The sequence below is a fragment of the Podarcis cretensis genome (assembly GCF_951804945.1).
Source record: "Podarcis cretensis genome assembly, chromosome: 5".
NCBI classification, from domain to species: Eukaryota; Metazoa; Chordata; class Lepidosauria; order Squamata; family Lacertidae; genus Podarcis; species Podarcis cretensis.
The window spans coordinates 98,507,118-98,529,830 of record NC_137174.1 but is presented as its reverse complement, the minus strand read 5'-3'; the positions used below and the strand labels follow the sequence as shown (position 1 = coordinate 98,529,830).

The 22,713-nt window shown below is 43.9% G+C and overlaps 1 protein-coding gene and 1 pseudogene across 2 annotated transcripts in view; one reads left to right on the top strand and one right to left on the bottom strand.

The window, feature by feature from the left end:
• Nucleotides 1-11,100: 11,100 nt before the first annotated feature.
• On the bottom strand, nucleotides 11,101-21,657 carry LOC307217422 (NADH dehydrogenase [ubiquinone] 1 alpha subcomplex subunit 8 pseudogene; annotated as a pseudogene). Its single transcript has 2 exons — nucleotides 21,546-21,657; nucleotides 11,101-11,693 (listed from the first exon to the last, which is right to left on the bottom strand). The product of its transcript is annotated as an NADH dehydrogenase [ubiquinone] 1 alpha subcomplex subunit 8 pseudogene (transcript).
• B3GNT7 (UDP-GlcNAc:betaGal beta-1,3-N-acetylglucosaminyltransferase 7) overlaps nucleotides 21,631-22,713 on the top strand; it is a 28,491-nt gene continuing 27,408 nt past the window's right edge. The window contains exon 1 of the mRNA XM_079978166.1: nucleotides 21,631-21,771. Coding sequence (XP_079834292.1) covers nucleotides 21,761-21,771 — 11 coding nt within the window. The 5' untranslated portion in view covers nucleotides 21,631-21,760. The remainder of the gene's footprint in view (nucleotides 21,772-22,713) is intronic.

Genomic DNA, 22,713 nt, shown 5'->3' with positions numbered 1-22,713 from the left:
GGGTGCTCCCCTCTCACGCAGGAAAGGAGGAGGACCCAGAAACAAGGTGTGTCCGCCCTTTTTAAATTCCCTGCCCTGGAGCTCCAGACCACCCCACCATACATCATACATACATCACAGAAGGGATGTAACCCAAGACCACCCCCCACAAACATCATACCTACATCACAGAAAATGTGGTCTACAACAGAAATTTGCATGTAGTTTTTCCTGTCTGCCAGGTTATCTGATAATGCCTTATCTGATTGCCTTTCCTGGTAGTCTGGCCATTCCATTGAGATGGTGATTTCCCAATTCCTGAGACAATGGGGAGGTTCCCTCACCCCCTCCCTCCTTGCAGAGAAAACATTTGGTCAGTCTGGGAGTCAAAATGGTTTCAGGGTGGTCCAGACATGCTGCTCCAGACATGTGGTCCACGCATCTATGTACGCGCTTGGTTGGTACATTTATGAACATTTATTATATATATATAAGACCTTACATTTTTTATTTCACTGCCATTACAGTGATGGTTAAGCTTCCTGGGGTTTGCAGCTGGCTGCATGCCTTTTTCTGAACTTTTCTGCTTTATGCTAACTCTTGGTTGTAAAACAGAAGTTGTGGCGGAGCCTCTCCTCTCCCTCTCAGCTTCCTGCCTTTCAGGGGGTTAGACTAGATGACTCTGGGGGTACCTTCCAACTATAAAATTCTACGATTCTATGCGGATTCCAGACGGCAGACGTTGCTGAACATGTTTGACAAGTCCTCCTCGAATTTGTCTTCGCCCCTTTGCCCATCCACTGAGCTCTGGCCCTTCCTCAACCTGAGGAAGGTAGAGCAGCTGCCTTGAGTGTAGAAGGTCTCAGGTTCAGCTCCATGCAGGGTTGGGAATCTGGGACCTTCTACATACAGAGCAGAGACATCACCTTGCCAACAAAGGTCCGTATAATTAAAGCCATGGTTTTCCCAGTAGTGATGTATGGAAGTGAGAGCTGGACCATAAAGAAGGCTGATCATCAAAGAATTGATGCTTTTGAATTCTGGTGCTGGAGGAGACTCTTGAGAGTCCCATGGACTGCAAGAAGATCAAACTGATCCATTCTGAAGGAAATCAGCCCTGAGTGCTCACTGGAAGGACAGATCCTGAAGTTGAGACTCCAAGACTTTAGCCACCTCATGAGAAGAGAAGACTCCCTGGAAAAGACCCTGATGCTGGGAAAGATGGAGGGCCCAAGGAGAAGGGGACGACAGGACGAGATGGTTGGACAGTGTTCTCAAAGCTACCAGCCTGAGTTTGACTAAACTGCAGGAGGCAGTGGAAGACAGGAGTGCCTGGCGTGCTCTGATCCAGGGGGTCAAGAAGAGTCGGACACGACTACACGACTAAACAACAACAACACATGCAGAGCAGCTGCTGCACCCACTGAGCTGTGTCCCTTCAGTATTAGCCTTCTAGAGAGCACCCTTTTAATCATCTTGTTAAAAAAAATTGCCCCCCAAGGTGAAGGACTTCTGGGAAAAGATTTATAATGAATTGAAAAAATGTTGAAATATACATTTATAAAGAAACCAGAGGCTTTTCTTCTTGGAATAACAGGTTTGAAATTGCCCAAGAAAGATGTTAAATTATTTTTGTATGCCACAACTACTGTTCGAATTTTACTAGCTAAGAACTGGAAGACCCAGGAAATAGCAACAGTGGAAGAATGGCAGATGAAAATGATGGATTTTTCGGAGCTAGCTGACCTGACCGGAAGAGTCCGCGACCAGAAGGAGGAGGAGTTCCAGGAAGAATGGAAGAAATTTAATGACTATTTAGTTAAATATGTTAAGTTAAATTAGTTGGAAAAACCTTGCAAATACCGGACAGGCTTAGGACTACAATATGTATTATGTGATGGATTAATATGTTTCATATGGAATTGGGAAGAAAGAAAGGTGTCAAGATAAAGTTAATTTTATAAGAACACTTATTTGGAAAACCGTTAAAATGATATATATTAAAATCCAACCAGGGGGATACGAGGAAGTCACTAAACTATGTTAATTAAATCAAGGTTTATAAAGACTATGATCTATGTTTGTTTGTTTATATGTGTGTATTTGTTTGCAGAGACATCACCTTACCAACAAAGGTCCGTATAGTTAAAGCCATGCCTTTCCCAGTAGTGATGAATGGAAGTGAGAGCTGGACCATAAAGAAGGCTGATTGCCGAAGAATGGATGCTTTTGAATTATGGTGCTGGAGGAGACTCTTGAGAGTCCCATGGACTGCAAGAAGATCAAACTGATCCATTCTTAAGGAAATCAGCCCTGAGTGCTCACTGGAAGGACAGATCCTGAAGCTGAGACTCCAAGACTTTGGCCACCTCATGAGAAGAGAAGACTCCCTGGAAAAGATGGAGGGCACAAGGAGAAGGGGACGACGGAGGATGAGATCATGGGACAGTGTTCTCAAAGCTACAAATATGAGTTTGACCAAACTGCGGGAGGCAGTGGAAGATAGGAGTGCCTGGCGTGCTCTGGTCCAGGGGGCCACGAAGAGTCGGACACGACTAAACGACTAAACAACATTTGTTTGTTTAAATTTTTGTGAAAAACCAATAATTTTTTTTTTTTAATTGCCTTCTCGGCTTGATATGAGCAAGGAATGTTATGGACTGCATGCAATCACTCTTAAATTACTAAGTGCTTAAGCTGGTGGTAATTAATTCATGGTGTTTCCCGGCAGAGCCCTATGGATATATTTCCCAAGTGTCCTGCTTTCCTAAGGGGCAATCCCTGTTTCCTGGTTTCTCCCCCTGGCAAATCAATCTTATCGGACTCTCTTTTGTCTTTTAAATTTCCAAGCTCAAATGTATACATTGGGAGATTAGCTGGTGCCCATTCACTGCAGATTGAATTTCTGCCTCCCCAGGACATTGTGAAAGGCGCCATTCTCCAATAAAAGGTCTTCAAAAGGAGGTCCGTGGCGAAATTACTGAATGAGAATTAATTAGCAAATATGTTTAGGATTCAGTGGGGATCAAGTGCCTTCTCTCTCTCTCTCTCTCTCTCTCCCCCCCCCGCCCCGCCACTGCAGGCTGCAAATGGGACCACAGCAACAGCTAAGATTTTTATCGCCAATATTTTGTTACCAGTTCCGTGTTTATCTTTTGTATATTTGAACTTTGCAGAAGTTGTCTCAGAGGGCCTAACTCTTGTACTTCATGACTTTGAGCCCATGCATTATTTTAATAGACTGATTGATAACATTTATATAGCATTATATGGTTTACAGAAAGAATCATCCAATCAGTGTATCAGTAACAACAACAAAAAGTTAAAAGCAACTATCTAAAACATTAAGAAAATAATTAAAATTAGCTATAAGCTAAGACCAGATTAAAACACCTGCCATCATTCTACATGTCTGGAGAGGCTTACCTAAACAAAAAATGTTGACAAGCATACAGTGAAGAAGAAGTTTGCCTGGTGTCAAGAGGCAGGGAGTTCCACAGGATGGGTGCTGCCAAGCTAAAAATCTGAATTCTTACAAATACAAACGAGAATTGTGCGGCAGAATTGTGTGGCACCCGTTAGAGTGCTAGTTCCGCCAATCAAAGCAGCTGAGTGGGTGCGTATGGGGTGATAAACAGGTCCCAACCTTTGAAGGTTTGCGTGTACTAGTAGTAACCTGCCAGGGTCTCACTATTGGCAGCAACAGCGCTGCAGCATCCTTCACAAATACAGCTTCCAAACCAACTACAAGGCAAGCTCCGCAAAGAGCACATCGCAGCAATCCAGCCTTGAATCACTTGCCGTTTCCCTCCTTCTCATCTTGTATCTGCACAATGAGGGTAACATTGCTTTGTCCCTTCTGCATGGGAAGAAGAAGAAGAAGAAGAAGAGTTTGGATTTGATATCCCGCCTTTCACTCCCTTTAAGGAGTCTCAAAGCGGCTCACAATCTCCTTTCCCTTCCACCCCCACAACAAACACTCTGTGGGGTGAGTGGGGCTGAGAGACTTCAGAGAAGTGTGACTGGCTCAAGGTCACCCAGCAGCTGCATGTGGAGGAGCGGAGACGCGAACCTGGTTCCCCAGATTACGAGACTACCGCTCTTAACCACTACACCACACTGGGAATATAAGAGAACTAGTGTAGTGGTTAGGGTGTCAGAGCAGGACCTGGGAGACTAAGGTTCGAATCCCCACTCAGCCAGGAAGTTCACCGGGTGACCTTGGGTGCCAGTCACTGCTTTTCCTCTGTTGTAAACAAAAATCTGCCCCCCTTCCCTTATGGCAGTGTTTCCCAACCTTGGGCCTCCAGCTGTTTTTGAACTACAATTCCCATCATCCCTGACCACTGGTCTTGCTAGCTAGGGATGATGGGAGTTGTAGTCCAAAAACAGCTGGAGGCCCAAGGTTGGGAAACACTGCCTTATGGGGTATCCAAGAGCCCATATAGAGTCCTTACATAGGTTCCCCATCGGTAGGAGAAAATAACAGAGGCCAACCAGAGAATATTGAGAAGCAAAACAGCTAGTAAGCCTGGTCTTTATTGATCTGTTGTAACAGGGTCCTCACTCCCCACACGCAGGAGGGAGGAGGAACCCAGAACAATGGCGTGCAAGGCCTTATATAGACATTTTAAATTCCCTACCCTGGAACTCAAGACCCCCCCCCCCAGATACATCATACCTACATCACAGAAAGGGTGGTCTACAGCAGAAATCTGAGTGCTTTGTTTACCTCCTGTCTGCCAGGTTACCTGTTTAATGGTCACTTGATTGGATTGCCTGGGGAGCCTGGCCAGTCTTTTGTAATGATAAATACTTAGTTCCTGAATCACGTCACAGCCTCACACCCTATCATATCTTAAATGTGTCTTTAAGACAGGATTTGTGAAGGAAAAGACAATGGGGAGGCTTTTCCATTTTCCTTTGACCTTGCAGAGAAAACATTTGCTCAGTTTGGGAATCAAAATGGTTTCAGGTCTGTCTTCCTGTGCTGATCTATGTACATGCTTGGTTGGTACATTTATGAACACTTAAGATATATCTAAGACCTCAAAATTCCTATCACACCGCCTAACCTACTTCGCAGGGGATAAAATAGGGAGGAGGAGAACTACGTAAGCCTCCGTGAAGTGGATGATGATAATAATAATAATAATAATAATAATAATAATAATAATAAGTTTTGAAGCAGAGGTTGGGTGGTCAAAGGGACGTGGATGGCGCTGTGGTCTAAACCACTGAGCCTCTTGGGCTTGCTGATCAGAAGGTTGGCGGTTCAAATCCCTGTGATGGAGTGAGCTCCCATTGCTCTGTCCCAGCTTCTGCCAACCTGCCAGTTCAAAAGCACACCAGTGTGAGTAGATAAATAGATACCACTGCAGCGGGAAGGTAAACAGCGATTCCGTGCGCTCTGGTTTTTGTCATGGTGTCCCGTTGTGCCAGAAGAAGTTTAGTCCTGCTGGCCACATGACCTGGAAAGCTGTCTCTTGACAAACACCGGCTCCCTCAGTCTGAAAGCAAGATGAGCGCTGCAACCCCATAGTTGCCTTTGACTGGACTTAACCCGTCCAGGGGTCCTTTACCTTTACCTGAATGGTCACCTGTCAAGGATTTTTACCTGTGATTCCCTTGGGGATCCTTCCAACACGGCAAAACTCTGTTTGTAATAAGGTGGAAACCTTAAAAAAACACTGAAAAATAAAAAACAGGATGTTGCAATGCTCACCTTCCCCCTTTCTGAAAAACAGCAACAGTGAACTGAAGGAGCATTGCAAAAGTAAAATAGATCACCTTGGGCAATATGTGGATCTGCATGACAGCTTTGCATCTCAGGCTTGTAAAAATAATTAGCATTATCTGAAGCTTCATTTAATCTTCCTTGAGAAGATGCATATTGTGAAGACACAAGAATTACCCACCCGAGAAGAATGGCAGACGAAAGTGATGGACTATATGGAATTGGCTGAGATGACTGCCAGAATCCGGGACCAGGGAGAAGAGTCAATGGAAGAAGATTGGAAAAAATTTAAAGTATATCTTCAAAAATATTGTAAAATCAAGGACTGTTAGAAAGATGTTGGAAAAAGAAAACTAGATGGTTTTGGTTGAAATGACATAAAGGACTAAGTAAAGATGAGTTGTTGAAATTGACGAAAGAGAGGACGATAAATTGTAATATATTATATTAAATTACTCAAATGAAAATAAGGTTGGAAGGATTTGCTGAAATAACGATTTGAATTAGAATACAAAACTGGGAGGTGAGAGGAGGTCAAGGAAATAAGTAAAGGAAGAAAGTTATGTAAAGGTTTAATTAGTTTTTTTTTAAGTGGATCTATTTTTTCTCTTTTGGTGTTGTTATTTCATTTTGTACTTTGTATTTTGTATTTTGTATTTTGTATTTTGTATTTTGTATTTTGTATTTTGTATTTTGTATTTTTTTGTATTTTTCTTCTTTTTGTTATTCTTAAATTCTGAATAAATATTATATTAAAAAAAGAGAGAGAGAAGATGCATATTGTGGTCTTCACCCTCAGGAGAAAGGCTATTTCAGATGTCCCAGGCCCTGGCCTCATCTGTATGCATGCCCTTCTTGCAAAAGGAATCCCTTTGTTCCTCTATATCAGGGACTGGCTTTAGCAACTGGGGGGGAATCCTGTGGAATTTCCCATCATCCCCTTCCCCCCCCCTTTATCTTGGGTTCAGCCCGGAATACCTAATTAGTCTTGGAGGAATATCTTACTTTTGGGAACTGATTTATCCCAGGTCGGAGCAGAGATGGAGAAAGAAAAGGGTGCTGGCCCATAATCAGAAAAAAACTGGGCTTTGTTCTACAGTTTCATCAGTCATTTGGCTTCCCCCAAAAATATCCAACCCCCTTTTCAGTCTGGTTCTCCCCACCCTCCGTCTCGGCTTCACAACAACCCTAGGCTGAGATGAAGGGGTTGGGGGGTCCAGGGTCACCCTCTGAGTGGAGAATTTAAAAGAAAACTGCCAGCATCATAACGCCATTAGACAAATCTGTGGTGCAGCCAGGGACGGAGAGCTTTAAAGCGTTAAGATCAGAATGTGGAAAATATGAAAGCAACAAGAAGAGGCAGGAATATTGGAGATATTCTTCACAGGTCCAGACTATGGGGTGCCCGGAAAAATTAGTAATTAACAATTTGGACTGTAATTTGGTTGTTGTTTTTTTATTTTTAGTTTATTGTTTTTAATTGGATTACGAAGTGGATATGTTGATGGGCTGTTTTTACTGGGAAATCAATAAAAATGATTTTTTTAAATAGAAGACAAATCTATGGTACAACTGCAGTTTTGGGATATTGTGTGCCGTTCTGGCTGCCTCACCTGAAAAAGGATATTGTAGATTTGGAAGACGTTCAGAAAAAGGCAACTCAAAGGAGCAAGGAGCAATGAAGAAAAGTTGGAGAGTTGGGGACTTTTTAGAGAAAAGGCAAGGGAGAGACGACACCATAGACGTTTAGAAAGTTATCCGTGGTATAGAGAAAGAGGAGAGCAAATTTTTTTTTCTCCCTCTCTCCTATACAGTGGTACCTCGGGTTACATACGCTTGAGGTTACATACGCTTCAGGTTACAGACTCCGCTAACCCAGAAATAGTACCTTGGGTTAAGAACTTTGCTTCAGAAAAAAAAAGAACTTTGCTTCAGGATGAGAACAGAAATCGTGCTCTGGAGGCATGGCGGCAGCGGGAGGCCCCATTAGCTAAAGTGGTGCTTCAGGTTAAGAACAGTTTCAGGTTAAGAACAGACCTCCAGAATGAATTAAGTTCTTAACCCGAGGTACCACTGTAATGCTAGAACTAGTGGACATTCAATGAAAGGTTGGAAGATTTAGGACAGATGAGAGAAAGCATAGGCAACTCCCCATTCGCATGAGTCTTTTGTTTGGGGTCATTGCGTGCGTCAGTTGTTGTGCATGAGCCCCATTCTGCCCTCTTGTGTGGCTGAAATCAGCCCGGGCATTGGCAGTGGCACATCAATTGGCAGTTGTGCAGCATGGTTGGCGCCTATACTTCATGCAGTGCACAGTTAGACTGTGGAACTCCCTGCCACAGGAGGCCACCAACCTAGACGGCTTTTGAAGAGGATTAGACAAATTTGTGGAGGAGGAGAGGGTTATCGATGGTTGCTAGGCAGGATGGCTCTGGCAGCGGCACTTCTGAATCCCAGTTGATGGAAACCACAGGAGGGGAGGCCTGATCCTGCAACAGGCTCTTCTTCTGTCGGCATGAACGTGGGTCTCTCTCCGCCTGCCCCCTGCCCCATCCTGATCTGACACTTTTACTGCATCACCACTGTTGTAAACAAAAATTGCCCTTTTTCCCTTATGGGGTATCCAAGAGCCCATATAGAGTCCTTGCGTAGGTTCCCTGTTGGTGGGAGAAGATAACAGAGGCCAACCAGAGAATATTGAGAAGCAAAGCAGCTAGTAAACCTGTTCTTTATATACTGCTTGTGTGTAAAAACAAAACCATCGGCCTTGAAGGGATTTGCAAAAAGAATACAATGAATTAAAACCAGTTATAAAACTATTCAAAACATAAAACGTGAAAATCAACAATGAGGTAAAAACCAGTATAAAAGACATTTAAACATTCTGAATGTATGCCTAAACAAAAATGTCTATAGCAGTGAAGGACTCTGCCTGATGTCAATAAGCAGGGAGTGCTGCCACACTGAAATAATTATTTATTAGAACTGTGGAACGCGTATTATTGTGGTTCTAATTGTGGAGGTTTAAGCTGTAATGTTGTGTCATTGGTTTTTATATTTTGTGAGATGCTTAGAAGCCTTTCTGCATAAAACTCCCCCAGCGGTGCTGAACAGGGAGTAATAAAAGAGACAGAACTTGCAAGGAGAAAGCTATTAATTAACATTGCAGTGGGCCTTCTCAGCAAATACCACATTCTCAGCAAATATTCTAATGTCGTTTTTGACCCAAAAGATCACCATGTTTGATCATCCCTCTCGCCGAAGAGATCCCAGGTATGTTTTAATTAATTTTATCATGCTGAATCTCCAGTGGTTTGCCCAGAGAAGCCAACTAAAATAACCTTCTTTCACAAAATGCCACCACCGTAACGCTTGCTTGGCTGCCACTAAACAGACTTCACGCCCGTGGCTCCCAAACTTTTCCGGGTCACCTCCCCCTTTGTTCCGCATCTCTGGTGCCCCCTACCTGACCCTATAAAAAGCAGTATTCAGAAGAGCGGTTTGCACCCCCCCCCCCAAGGAAGATAAAATAAAATTCAAAACTGTAACCATTAATTCCACATTGGTTCAAAACCCAGTTAAAACTACAGTGGTACCTCGGGTTACATACGCTTCAGGTTACATATCTTTCAGGTTACAGACTCCGCTAACCCAGAAATAGTACCTCGGGTTAATAATTTTGCTTCAGGATGAGGACAGAAATTGCACGGCGGCAGCAGGAGGCCCCATTAGCTAAAGTGCTTCAGGTTAAGAACAGTTTCAGGTTAAGAACGGACCTCCAGACATAGCTGTCAACTTAAGATTTGAAAATAAGGGACCAGCAGCCTCAAAAATAAGGGATCAGCAGCCAAAATAAGGGATCAACAATTACTTTGATAAAATACATATTTTGTTGCGTGCAAATGGCTTTAGATACCTATTAGGTCCATAAATTACCATATAGCATATATTCAACGCAAAGAAACAGCAATAATTTGTTGCTGACAAAGGACAGCTGGACATAGAAAGGGCCCCATTACCTTCAGTAGCTTATTTAAGGGACATAAGGGACAGCAGCGGGACATGGCGCTGGAATAAGGGACTGTCCCGCCAAATAAGGGACGCTTGACAGCTATGCCTCCCGAACGAATTAAGTACTTAACCTGAGGTGCCACTGTATTTAGTCTCATCAGTTCAGCAAAGCTGGTGGACTTGATCCAGGGAAATCAGATTTTCAAAGTCTGGTAGTCACTGATCCCGGCTCAACACCCCCTTGCTTCTTAGCGCCCCCCTAGGTCATCCCTGGGGGGTAGCACCACAAACCTTGCGAACCACTTCTTTAGACTTTTAATATTTTTGCTGCAGCTGTGTGTGCCTCTCCCGCTTGCCATTTTGCTGCAAATCATCCTCCACATTCCTCCTCATCTACGAGGGGCTGGGCGTGCTTGGACCCCCCCTCCCCTCCCCAGCACCATCTCCTGAAGTAGCTGCATTCAGGATGCAGCTGTCATAAGCTCACAGAGCCTGGAAACCACTAGTATTCGTGGAAAGAATTTCTTAATAAGTGCAGGCCCTTTTATTTTTACTGCAATAGGAAATGATAACCACGATTTTTACTGCACCGCTGGGGCACTGAGTCTCCCGGACAGCTCTACTGCTCCCAGAGCCCAAAAAGCAGCTCTGTTTGCAGATGTTGACAACGCCCGTCTTCCTAAGGGCATCAGGAGAGCCCAGCGGATCAGGCCAGTGGCCCCATCTAGCACAGCACCCCTTCTCACAGTGGAAAACCGGATGCCCATGGGACACACGCAAAGCGACTGGCATTCCAAAGCGCTGCTGCCTCTGTCTGGAGAAGCAGGGCAGAGCCATCTTGGCTAGGAGCCATCAAGAGCATTCTCCTCCGTGAATTTGTCTAATCCTGTTCTGAAGCCATCTAGGTTGGTGGCCATCGCATGTCATGTGGCAGTGAGTTCCATAGTTTAACAGTGCACTATGTCAAAAAGTATTTTTATTTTTTATTTTTTTACCATTTGAAGTTTATTATCCTTTGTTGTTGTTGTTTAGTCGTTTAGTCGTGTCCGACTCTTCGTGACCCCCTGGACCAGAGCACGCCAGGCACTCCTGTCTTCCACTCCCTCCCTCATGGTCAAACTCATGCTGGCAGCTTCGAGAACACTGTCCCACCATCTCGCCCTCTGTCGTCCCCTTCTCCTTGTGCCCTCCATCTTTCCCAACATCAGGGTCTTTTCCAGGGAGTCTTCTCTTCTCCTGAGGTGCCAAAGTATTGGAGCCTCAGCTTCAGGATCTGTCCTTCCAGTGAGCACTCAGGGCTGATTTCCTTCAGAATGGAGAGGTTGGATCTTCTTGCAGTCCGTGGGACTCTCAAGAGTCTCCTCCAGCACCATAATGACTACCAAATACAGAGGGCATTCAAAACACACCGGGAAAGAGTTATTTACAGCCATCAAGAAGTCTGGCATTGTTTTGAAGGAGCCAAGATAGCCACTTTAGAAGTTAAAGAAGGACAACTTGCTTCCATATTTGGACGTCTGCAACTCGCCTTCAGTTGGTGGGTTTGGTTGTGGACTTTGCCCAGAATGATAGGGATTCTCAGGCAGTGGCCGGTCAGTCTTCACTTTAGTGACCTTTGACAGCTGTCCCAGATCAGGTCTCACCCAGCCCAACTTATCCAGGACGCACTCATCCAGGACCTGCTACTGCTACTTGCGCCACTGGCGAAGCTCTAGCAGGTTATTATAGTCAATGCAAGTCCAGTATTGGGTAAATAGCTCCTCACAGTGTAGCTTAAGCTGCCTGAAGAATTCCATTGCACACTTGTTCACTTCCTTGCCTTCCTTTAAACATTTCCCTGGGTCCTTTTCTTCTCAGCGGCAAAGCATGAACTTGTTGGGCTTGTCACACTCTGAACCAAAATGATGAGCTGCTTCTTTCAGTACGGCTGAGGTTACATTCACCTCTGTAATAGGAATTTCGAGGTCTTAGATATATGGTAATGTTCATAAGCGTACCAACCAAGCACCTACATAGATCAGCACAGGAAGACAGACCTGGAACCATTTTGATTCCTAAATTGAGCAAATGTTTTCTCTGTAAGGTCAAAGTGGGAAACCTCCCCATTGTCTCTTTCCTCACAAATCCTGTCTTAAGGGCACATTTAAGATATGAATAGGGTGTGAGCCTGTGACCTTGCCCAGGAACTATTTATCATTACAAAAGACTAGCCAGGCTCCCCAGGAAATCCAATCAAGGTAACCTGCCAGACAGGAGATAAACAACGCACTCAAATTTCTGTTGTAGACCGCCTTTTCTGTGATGTAGGTATAAAGTATCTGAGGGGTGGTCTTAGGTTACACCCCTTCTGTGATGTATGTATGATGTTTCTGGGGGTGGTCTTGATCTACAGGGTGGCAATTTCAAAAGTCTTTATAAGGCCTTGCGCACCATTTTTCGGGGTTCCTCCTCCTCTCCTGCGTGTGAGGGGAGCACCCTGTTGCAACAGCTCAATAAAGATCAGGCTAACTAGCTGCTTTGCTTCTCAATATTCTCTGGTTGGGCTCTGTTATTCTCTCCTACCAATAGGGAACCTACGTAAGGACTCTATATGGGCTCTTGGATACCCCATAAGGGGAAAAGGGCAATTTTTGTTTACAACAGGAGCCAACTCCAAGTTCCCTGGAGCAAAGCAATCTGCTTCAAATGGACCATGGGCCTTTCCCTGAAATTTCAGGGAAGGTAGAGTTGATGCTTTAAAAATAAAATAAAAATAGTAAAGATCCTTTGTGCTTCCCATTGGCCTCAAAAGCCAACTTCCAAGCAGGTATGGTGCATTTTGCCTGCTAAAGAAAGTAAGGTCCGCTGAGTTTCACCTTTCACCTTTCTATTAAAGGCACAGGACAGGAGCCTTGCCCGAAAAAAGGTTGGCAGCTCAACTGCTTCCTAGTTTCCGATGCACATTTTGAAACTATGCATGCTTTGAAAGCAATAATCCAGAGTATCTGATTAAAATGACACCCAGCAGCCCCTAACATTCCTCACAGAATTAGGTATTAAGCAAAATGGATTTCTGGTTTGATAAGGATCATTTCATTTTATGCTGTTCTCTTGTGTTAACTGTGGGGTTTCAGGTCAGTGTTTTCTGCAGAATTTAGGCAGCAGTCCTGCACCCACTTACCTGGGAGTGAGCGGGACTTACTTCTGAGTAACCAGCCATGCAAGCTAAGCCTGCGAAAGTGAAAATCATAATTTACGAATAAATCTGGTCAGCAGTCTAGAATTAAAATGTTGCCCAGTGTGAGAGATTACCCAGTCTAGATGCTTAAGATGCCAGGGCTACAGGAAGGGGTTAAGAGGATAGATACTTAAAAAACAAATATATATAATGAAATAAAACAGTATGGCTGAGTCGGCTTTCTTTAACAGAAATATATTCAGCAAGTGCTGAGAAAAATACAGCAAAAGCAGGGAGTTTGCAGAGTACAGGCGCTGTCACACTAAAATACTGATTTTTATCATGTGTGAAAAAAACATTCTACGCATTTTACATTCTACTTGCAAAAGTGGCAGCTCTGCACTTTGCTAAATCTGGTCTCCTGCACAAAACTTGGAATAATCTGGTACTTGAAACACATTTAATCACTTTGCAATTGCCCTCCGCATTTGTGTGGGGTGGGGATGCGCTGGGAAAGAAAGGCACTCTGCACAGCCTCAGAGAAACACTTTCTACTATTACTGCACAGAGCAAAAACAAAACAATTTTCGGCACCCAGTCATTTGAAGAACTTTTCCCAGAGGAGCAGGAGGTCTGTCAGAATTATTTATCTGCATATACAAACCATAGAGCCTAGGACTTGCCGATCAGAAGGTCGGCGGTTTGAATCCCTGTGACGGGGTGAGCTCCCGTTGCTCAATCCCTGCTCCTGCCCACTTAGCAGTTCGAAAGCACGTCAAAGTGCAAGTAGATAAATAGGTACCGCTCCAGCTGGAAGGTAAACAGCGTTTCCGTGCGCTGCTCTGCTTCGCCAGAAGCGGCTTAATCATGCTGGCCACATGATCCAGAAGCTGTACGCCGGCTCCCTCAGCCAATAAAGCGAGATGAGCGCCGCAACCCCAGAGTCGGTCACGACTGGACCTAATGGTCAGGGGTCCCTTTACCTTTACTGTCTACCCTGGTCCTGAATTAGGCGAACTCTGTAGAACAGAGCTTTCCAAACTTTTCATACTGGCGACACACTTTTTAGACATGCATCATTTCACGACACAGCAATTCTGTTTTACAGCAAGGGGGAGGTTAAACTAACCCTTTTCCGGGCCCGAGAGGAACTCGTGGAGTGTTCACACGACACAACCACACACTATAGCCGACACACTAATGTATCGCGACACACAGTTTGGGAAGCTCTGCTGTAGAAGTTCTATCAGCAATCGGACCGAGGTCTGAGGCTTTAAATACAGGAACTCTTCCAGGAAAAAACCCTGAGGTTAATTTATTACAAAAGTCCACAGATAAAGAAAGCTAAATCCCCACCCAAATTTCTGATTCCCAACACAATGTTTGCTCATTGCATCATACAACACATATAAATCCTGGTCAGTCACTAATCTTTAAGCAATGTTTCCTGTTACAGATAGGTAGCCGTGTTGGTCTGCCAGAGCCAAAACAAAATAAAAAAATTCCTTCCAGTAGCACCTTAAAGACCAACTAAGTTAGTTCTTGGTATGAGCTTTCGTGTGCATGCACACTTCTTCAGATACCAATGTTTCCTGGTTTGAGTAATAAGACCACAGTTAAAGCTAGATTGATCAGAGACCATTTTAAACAAACTGAGAGACCAGGTTTCTATGCTCTCTTTCTCTCGCTCTCTCATTAAGGATCTCATTAGAACTTTTCCACAGGATCCGATAATGATCTGGCTGCATGTCAGGCTTTGCATATTTCCATTTTCTTTCTGCCTTTCCACATTGGCCAAGGTAGCTAACAAAACGAAAACACAAAACACATATATACAACACACACACACACACACACACACACACACACACACAATCATCGGCCTGTGAAAATGCAGATCATTAAACAACAACCGGCAAATGAGCCCATCAGGCTAAAGGTCTGTTCAAACCAGTAGTTCCCAAAGTTTTTCATGCCTCTGACCCCGTGGTTCCAAAAATTCATCCACAGAGCCCCCTGCCCGACCCTATAAAACGCATTATTCAGAATAGCGGTTTGCATGATGGAAGATGATAACACCATAAAATTCAAAACAGAAATAATTAATTGCACATTGATTGAATTCCAATCAAAACTAGTTCATTTAATCCAACAAAACGGATGAACTTGATCCAGGAATACCAACTTCTCAAAGTCTGATACTCATTTACATCTCCAGGTAATCTCACTGCTGCCCAGGGGGTTGTACCTCTCACTCTGGGAACCAGTGCTTTAAAAGTCCAAGGGAGATCCTGGCTAAAATAACAAAGTTATTTTGTTTTTTTAAAAAATAATGTTTATTATCATTTCTAAAAGATACAAATAGCAAAAATACATACATAAAAAGGAAAAAAAGAAAAAAAGAAGAAAAAAAGAAAAAAAGAAAAAGAAAAAGAGATTCCACCTTTTAAATCCCATTTTCAATAGCTTCTTTTCTGGACTTCCCCACGCCTCCCCTTCTTGTATTCCATTTCCCATATTTGTTCAGCAAGTTTTTACCTTAATATCATCACTTATTTTAGCCATTATTTCAATGTTATTGTTTACTTTAGTCTAATCAATGACACTTAAACTATATACCTTATTCATATATACGAAAGATAAGAGAACAGAAAAAATCAAAAACAAAATAAAAATACTTTTCCTAAGGTTGTCCCTGGTTCCCATCCACGAATTCCCCATTTTATTACTAATGAATGACATAAAAAAAGAAAAGAGGATTTTTACACTACATAGTGAAAATCAGGCCCCTTTCGGGCTCCCAAGCCCTCCTTTTCCATCCCCGGTTTCCACCCCAAACCTAAATCCGTAAGTCTATCTTTTTAGCCCGGTGCCCTTACATCCGAGGCTCTCAAGTCCCCTTCAGTCCCTCTCAGCCGGCTTCTTTGGAAATCTTTTATGTTAAATACCCAAACTCGAAAAAGTACTTTCTCAATACTGTCAGTGATTTTTTCAACCAAGTCAAGTTGTTTAAATGTGAAGCTCCGTCTTTGTTTCTTAAGTTCATACATCCCAGCTAGTCCAACTTTCACTCTGGTCGGGTTTGAAATCATCTTGATAAGTCCTCGGCTCTCATTTGTCTTCTGTATCACTTCGGCCGTCCCTTGTTTAACAAGTGTCTTTTCCTCCTCTTCTTTCTTTAGTTTCATTTCTTGTCCAGCTGCCCGTGTTTTGAGTATCAGGCCCTTTTCCATCTCAGTAGCTATATTTTCTGTAGGTTTCGACTTTGAAGGGCTTGTAGACCAAACATGACCTTGCTCATACGTCTCTTGCAGCTTTCTCATGAGAACGACCAGCTCTTGCAGCTCTGCTCGTATTTCCCGACGTATTTCCATCTTGTAGTGTCCGTGAATCCCCTCTAGAGGGATTCTTGTTACTTAGTATTCCTTTCACTTCCGACCCAAAAGTCAATGTTGTTTGTATCAATCTTCCTTTGCTTTAAGTTACTTTATATCAAAATAACCGGCTAAAGTTAAAACTTTCAGTTCTTTCCAAACTTTGACAGCTAATCTGACAGCTGTCAAAGGCTTCCTGTAAGTCCACCACAGGCTCTTTCACGAGTTACTCCCGGTCTCTAGAAAAGTGGTACTTAATCAAAACATATAAGCTCTTGCCCTCCAGCACGATAACTTGATCTTTTAAAGTCCGTGGAATTAATATCTTTTATCCAATCACCAAAGATAACCGACGACTCTTCTCACAACCTTAGTTGGCAGATCCTTGCTGTTAGACTGTTTACAATGGGGGTGAGGTGGACTTCCTCTTTTCACCTCCCCCCGCTCGTACCAGATCCATAAACGAAATAATTTAAAAAGTTCGGTTCCAAATTACTCACGGGTTGTTGTTCTTAAATTTAAGTCCGAATTTTAGATGGAAGAAGTCAGCGCTGTCCGGCAAATGGCTTGCGGCTTCACTCAGCGGGGGAAGCAGAGGACTCACAGCACCACACCGCTCCCCGGCACCCGTTCCGTAGCCTTTAAAAAGGCTCCTTCGCGGGTCGGGAGGGCGCTAACGGTGCCCGCTGAGTCACCACGTCCCCGGGCATTCACGCCCGTGGTTTTAAAGGGTCCCCGTGTCGCCGGCACGGCAAGACCCAGCCCCCGTTGAGCAGACTCCCTCCGGAGCTCGGAGGGAATCCGCCATTAGCCGATCGCGCTAACCCGGAAGTCCAATAACAATACTCTGGTTTCTCTTCAGATCGTATAAATCTTTCGCCTTTTAATAACAAAGTTATTTTGAGTCATGTATACCGTATTTTTTGCACCATAACACTCACTTTTTTCCTCCTAGAAAGTAAGGGGAAATGTCTGTGCGTGTTATGGAGGGAATGCCTACGGGTGGCATGCCTACGGATTTTCCTCCTCTAAAAACTACGTGCGTGTTATGGTCGGGTGCGTGTTATAGAGCGAAAAATACGGTAACTGCTGCATTTCAGTTTTGCCTGATTCAGATTTCCGAGGATCAAAAAAAATGTGCACACCAAGCTAGACTGGTCCTTTATACATGTATAATTTCAATTTCTGTGTATCCCTGGGACTAAGAAGGTGACGTTGACCTACTGAAACTCTTGGCCTTGGCTCTTATCTCTCATCCATGAGACCAGGAAACCGCTGCAGATATCATCTTTATCAAAAAGTCTGTTCCATACAATATAGGAATCAAGCCTTTAGTGTGGAACTCCCTCCCATATCTCTCTATTGTCATTTATATGTGTTTGTTGAAGACCTTCCTTTTTTCAACAACCCCTTTGAAGTTGGATATTTTATTTGTCCCAATCCATATTTGCATCAGATCAGACCTTGTTTTCACATATGAAATGGCTTTCGATATATGGAATTGTTTTAAGTTGTTTCGACTGTTGACGCTCCATGCAATGCGATTCATAAACAGAACCACTTTTAAAAATAAATAAATAATATTTTGTCTCTTCAGGAACTAAATTCTACGCAGAAAGTATTCATAGCTCAAGCGACCTCCAAGCTCAAGACTGGAATCCAATTTCGGGTTCCTGCATATTTTGACCTTGGAATCTGGCCTTGTTACTGTCTCTCTGTAATTAAATCTATTATGAGGACTCTGGGTGGGAAGAGGGAAGTTTCAAATGCTAATGAGTCAAATGACTTGTTCACAATTCCAACTGTATATGCATATGCTGATTTGACAGCATGTCAATCACCTCCAAGGAACAAGTCTATTTCTGACAGTACCTTTTAAAAACTGCCCTCTTTTTAGAACTTGCAAATTTTGGCATAATATTGCAGGAAATGCACCCCATTCACCCAGAGCTTTTGATGCTGCACCTTGCTTTCATTAACCTGGAAGAACAGGTTGGGTCATCTGTAAAAATGTTTGCTTGGATACATTGCTAGCTGGATCAGACCCAAAGCCCCATCTAGTGCAGCATTCTGTTGTGACAGGGGCCAGCTTTCCCATGCATTAACTATTTTTACACATACGTATTTATTTTAAATGTGAGAGCTGGACCATAAAGAAGGCTGATCGCCAAAGAATGGATGCTTTTGAATTATGGTGTTGGAGGAGACTCTTGAGAGTCCCATGGACTGCAAGAAGATCAAACCGATCCATTCTGAAGGAAATCAGCCCTGAGTGCTCACTGGAAGGACAGATCCTGAAGCTGAGGCTCCAAGTCTTTGGCCACCTCATGAGAAGAGAAGACTCCCTGGAAAAGACCCTGATGTTGGGAAAGATGGAGGGCACAAGGAGAAGGGGACGACAGAGGACGAGATGGTGGGACAGTGTTCTCAAAGCTACCAGCATGAGTTTGACCATGAGGGAGGGAGTGGAAGACAGGAGAGCCTGGCGTGCTCTGGTCCAGGGGGTCACGAAGAGTCGGACACGACTAAATGACTAAACAACAACAATTTATTTTAACTGACTACAGATTGCTTTTCCAACACGGAAAGTGGCATTAGATTAGGAAGAGAACCAGGGCTGATGTTCCTGGACTACAAATCCCATAATCCCTGACCACTGACCCCCACTTGCTGGGGCTGATGGGAGCTGGAGTTCAACATCAAGCAGTTCCCCCCAGGACCCCACTCCAACAAGACAAAATCTTAAAAGAGCAAGCAATATCATAGAATCATAGAATCATAGAGTTGGAAGAGACCACAAGGGCCATTGAGTCCAACCCCCTGCCAAGCAGGAAACACCATCAGAGCACCCCTGACATATGGTTGTCAAGCCTCTGCTTAAAGACCTCCAAAGAAGGAGACTCCACCACACTCCCTGGCAGCAAATTCCACTGTCGAACAGCTCTTACTGTCAGGAAGTTCTTCCTAATGTTTAGGTGGAATCTTCTTTCTTGTAGTTTGGAACCATTGCTCCGTGTCCGCTTCTCTGGAGCAGCAGAAAACAACCTTTCTCCCTCCTCTATGTGACATCCTTTTATATATTTGAACATGGCTATCATATCACCCCTTAACCTCCTCTTCTCCAGGCTAAACATGCCCAGCTCCCTTAGCCGTTCCTCATAAGGCATCGTTTCCAGGCCTTTGACCATTTTGGTTGCCCTCCTCTGGACACGTTCCAGTTTGTCAGTGTCCTTCTTCAACTGTGGTGCCCAGAACTGGACACAGTACTCCAGGTGAGGTCTGACCAGAGCAGAATACAGTGGCACTATTACTTCCCTTGATCTAGATGCTTTACTCCTATTGATGCAGCCCAGAATTGCATTGGCATTTTTAGCTGCCGCATCACACTGTTGGCTCATGTCAAGTTTGTGGCCAACCAAGACTCCTAGATCCTTTTCACATGTACTGCTCTCAAGCCAGGTGTCACCCATCTTGTATATGTGTATATTTTTAAAGTCCTCCACCTCCTAATGCAACCTTTGCCCATATATTTTGGAGTACAACTCCCATTGGCCCCAGAGACACAACTGGAGGGCACTGGGTTGCCCAAGTCTGCAGTAACTCAACCCATTTAGCCGCGATTCCTGCACTGCGAGGGGTTGGCCTAGATGACCTTTGGGTTCCATCCCCACTCTACAGTTCTATGATTACTTTTTTCAACAACAACAAAAAAAGTCTTTGCAATTGTAACCGATGGAACTACCTGCCACTGTAAACTGACTCCCCTTCCCAGGTATCATGGTGATGTAATTTTTTTAAAAAAATCAATTCCAAAACAAGGTCACGATTGCTGGCCATGCAGCCGTCTCCTCCCTGCCGAAGAATGCTGTGTGAGCTGCAAGCTTGCAGCCTGGAAGCAGGGCTGGATTTAAGTTTGATGAGGCCCTAAGCTACTGAAGTTAACGGGGCCCTTTATATGTCCAGCTGTCCTTTGTCAACAACAAATTGTCACTTTTTTTGTGCTGAATATATGCTATATGGTAATTGATGGACCTAACAGGTATCTAAAGCCATTTGCACATAACAAAGTATCTATGTTATCAAAGTATCTGTTGAACTGAAATACAATTAAGAAGAAGTATATTAATAGTGAAATAATTACTAAGCTCTAACTTAAAATGATTATTTGTTCACAACAAACCTAATAATGCAAACACAGGTTTTATTTTATTTGTTTTTTGTTTTATCTTTTGGAAACATACATCCAGTTTTTGTTTCCTTTACATTTTTGGGGTGCCCCCAAGAGCGTGGGGCCCTAAACTAGAGCTTGTTCAGGGAAGTTTTTAATGTGTGACATTTTAATGTATTTTTTATCTTTGTTGGAAGCTGCCCAGAGTGGCTGGGGAAACCCAGCCAGATGGGCGGGGTACAAATAATAAATTATTATAATTAATTAATTAAGGAGCTTCCGGGCAGTGGGGAAGGAGCTTCCAGGCAGTGCCGGATTGACGTACAGTATTAATTAATTACTGTAATTATACTGTATATTTTACTGTATTTTTGGTTTTTATGGAAGCCGCCCAGAGTGGCTGGGGAGGCCCAGCCAGATGGGCGGGGTATAAATAATAAATTATTATTAATTATTATTATTATTATTATTATTATTATTATTATTATTACTGTACGTCAATCCGGCACTGCCTGGAAGTTCCTTCCCCGAGATGCGCTCGCTCGCTCTATTTTTTTTTTTTTATAAATATTTATTGAGATTTTTTTTTAAATACAAAATGCAAAAATGATAAACAATGTAACATGTATCATAACACATTTTTCAAAACTTCTTTGGACTCCCTCACGTCTCCCACTCCCACTTACATCATTGTGACCTTTTTCCAGCAATTTATCATCTTGTTTACATTCTTAAATCTCGTTCAATTAATTTAATCTAATAATTCTCCAAAAATTTTATATTTTCCTCAATCTCACTTATCGTCAAATTCAAATCTAATTCAATGGTAGGCAGTTATTTATGATCTAGCATCCTTCTTAGCCTTCGACCAAATTACAATACTTTTGTAAATAAATCTTGAATTTCTTCCAGTCTTCTTCAACCCTCTCTTCTCCCAGGTCTAGAATTCTTCCAGTCATCTCGGCCAGTTGCATATAGTCCATCAGCTGCATCTGCCACTCTTCCAGGGTGGGTAGATCTTGAGTTTTCCAGCGCGCTCGCTCGCTCTAGCAGCCGCCGGGTGGATGGGCGCGCGCGCGCGCGCACGTGGAGCCCCGCAGCGGCGGAAGGGTTAAGCACCTGCGGGCGAGAGGCGCGCTCCTTGCTGGCTCCACCTTTCGGCCGAGCGAGAGGAGGGTCCGGCGGCGGCGGCGGCAGGGCGCTTCTCCTCGGGCTCAGAAGCTGGTGCCATCCATCCCCATCCCCGCTGCTGCTGCCTGCGCTCCGCGTGGGGACCCCGGGACGCCTCTCTTTGTGCTCCTCCAACCCAGAGAAACTTCTCCGAGGCGTCCAGCATGTTCCAGTGGTGAGTTTTTTCTTTTTCTCAAAAGAAACCTCTTCGATTTGCATCTTTCCCAGCTGTGCGTCGCTCCAACTCCGAGGGTCCTTTTTTGGGCTCTCCAAGACGCGCGTTTAAAGAATCGCCTCTTTCCTTCCCATCTTTCGCTGGCTAAGTTGAGCATCCCAATTCATCCCTTCCTTCTTTTTCAGCGTGAGTTTTTCTCATCCTCCCTCCTTCCTTTGCCTTTCCTGCTAAAACACCATCCTAGGGGTTGTGATTCAGAGCGTGGAGCAGAGTGGTTTTCTTCAACTCCAGCTCTTGTTTTCAGAGTAACCCACCCCAGTACAGTGGTACCTCGGGTTAAGTACTTAATTCGTTCCGGAGGTCGGTTCTTAACCTGAAACTGTTCTTAACCTGAAGCACCACTTTAGCTAATGGAGCCTCCTGCTGCTGCTGTGCCGCTGGAGCACGATTTCTGTTCTCATCCTGAAGCAAAGTTCTTAACCCGAGGTATTATTTCTGGGTTAGCAGAGTCTGTAACCTGAAGCGTATGTAACCTGAAGCGTATGTAACCCGAGGTACCACTGTATTCATCTTTTCTGTGCTTTGCTTCACTCGCCCCCATCCCATTTAATTTTATTTTTTTATGCCCGGGCTTCAGTGTTCTTGTAAAAAACAAAAGGCGACAAGTTATGTGGGCCTGGGGGTGGCTGGATGAAGATGTTGAAACTCTGCAGGGTGTAAAGTTCAAATTCCATACTAGGGGATTTGTTAAGAGGAGAGAGATCCGAATCAGAACTGGCAATATCTTAAGGCTGCTCTAGTGGCGAGACCCGGCTCAGAATTAATTCTGTGTGCATTTCTGGTTCTTGGACCTCGAAAAGGCTATTGTGGAGTTGGGAAAATGTTCAGAAAAGGGCGACGACACCCTCTCCAGAAGGGTTGCAGCGTTTGGGATTTCTTAGT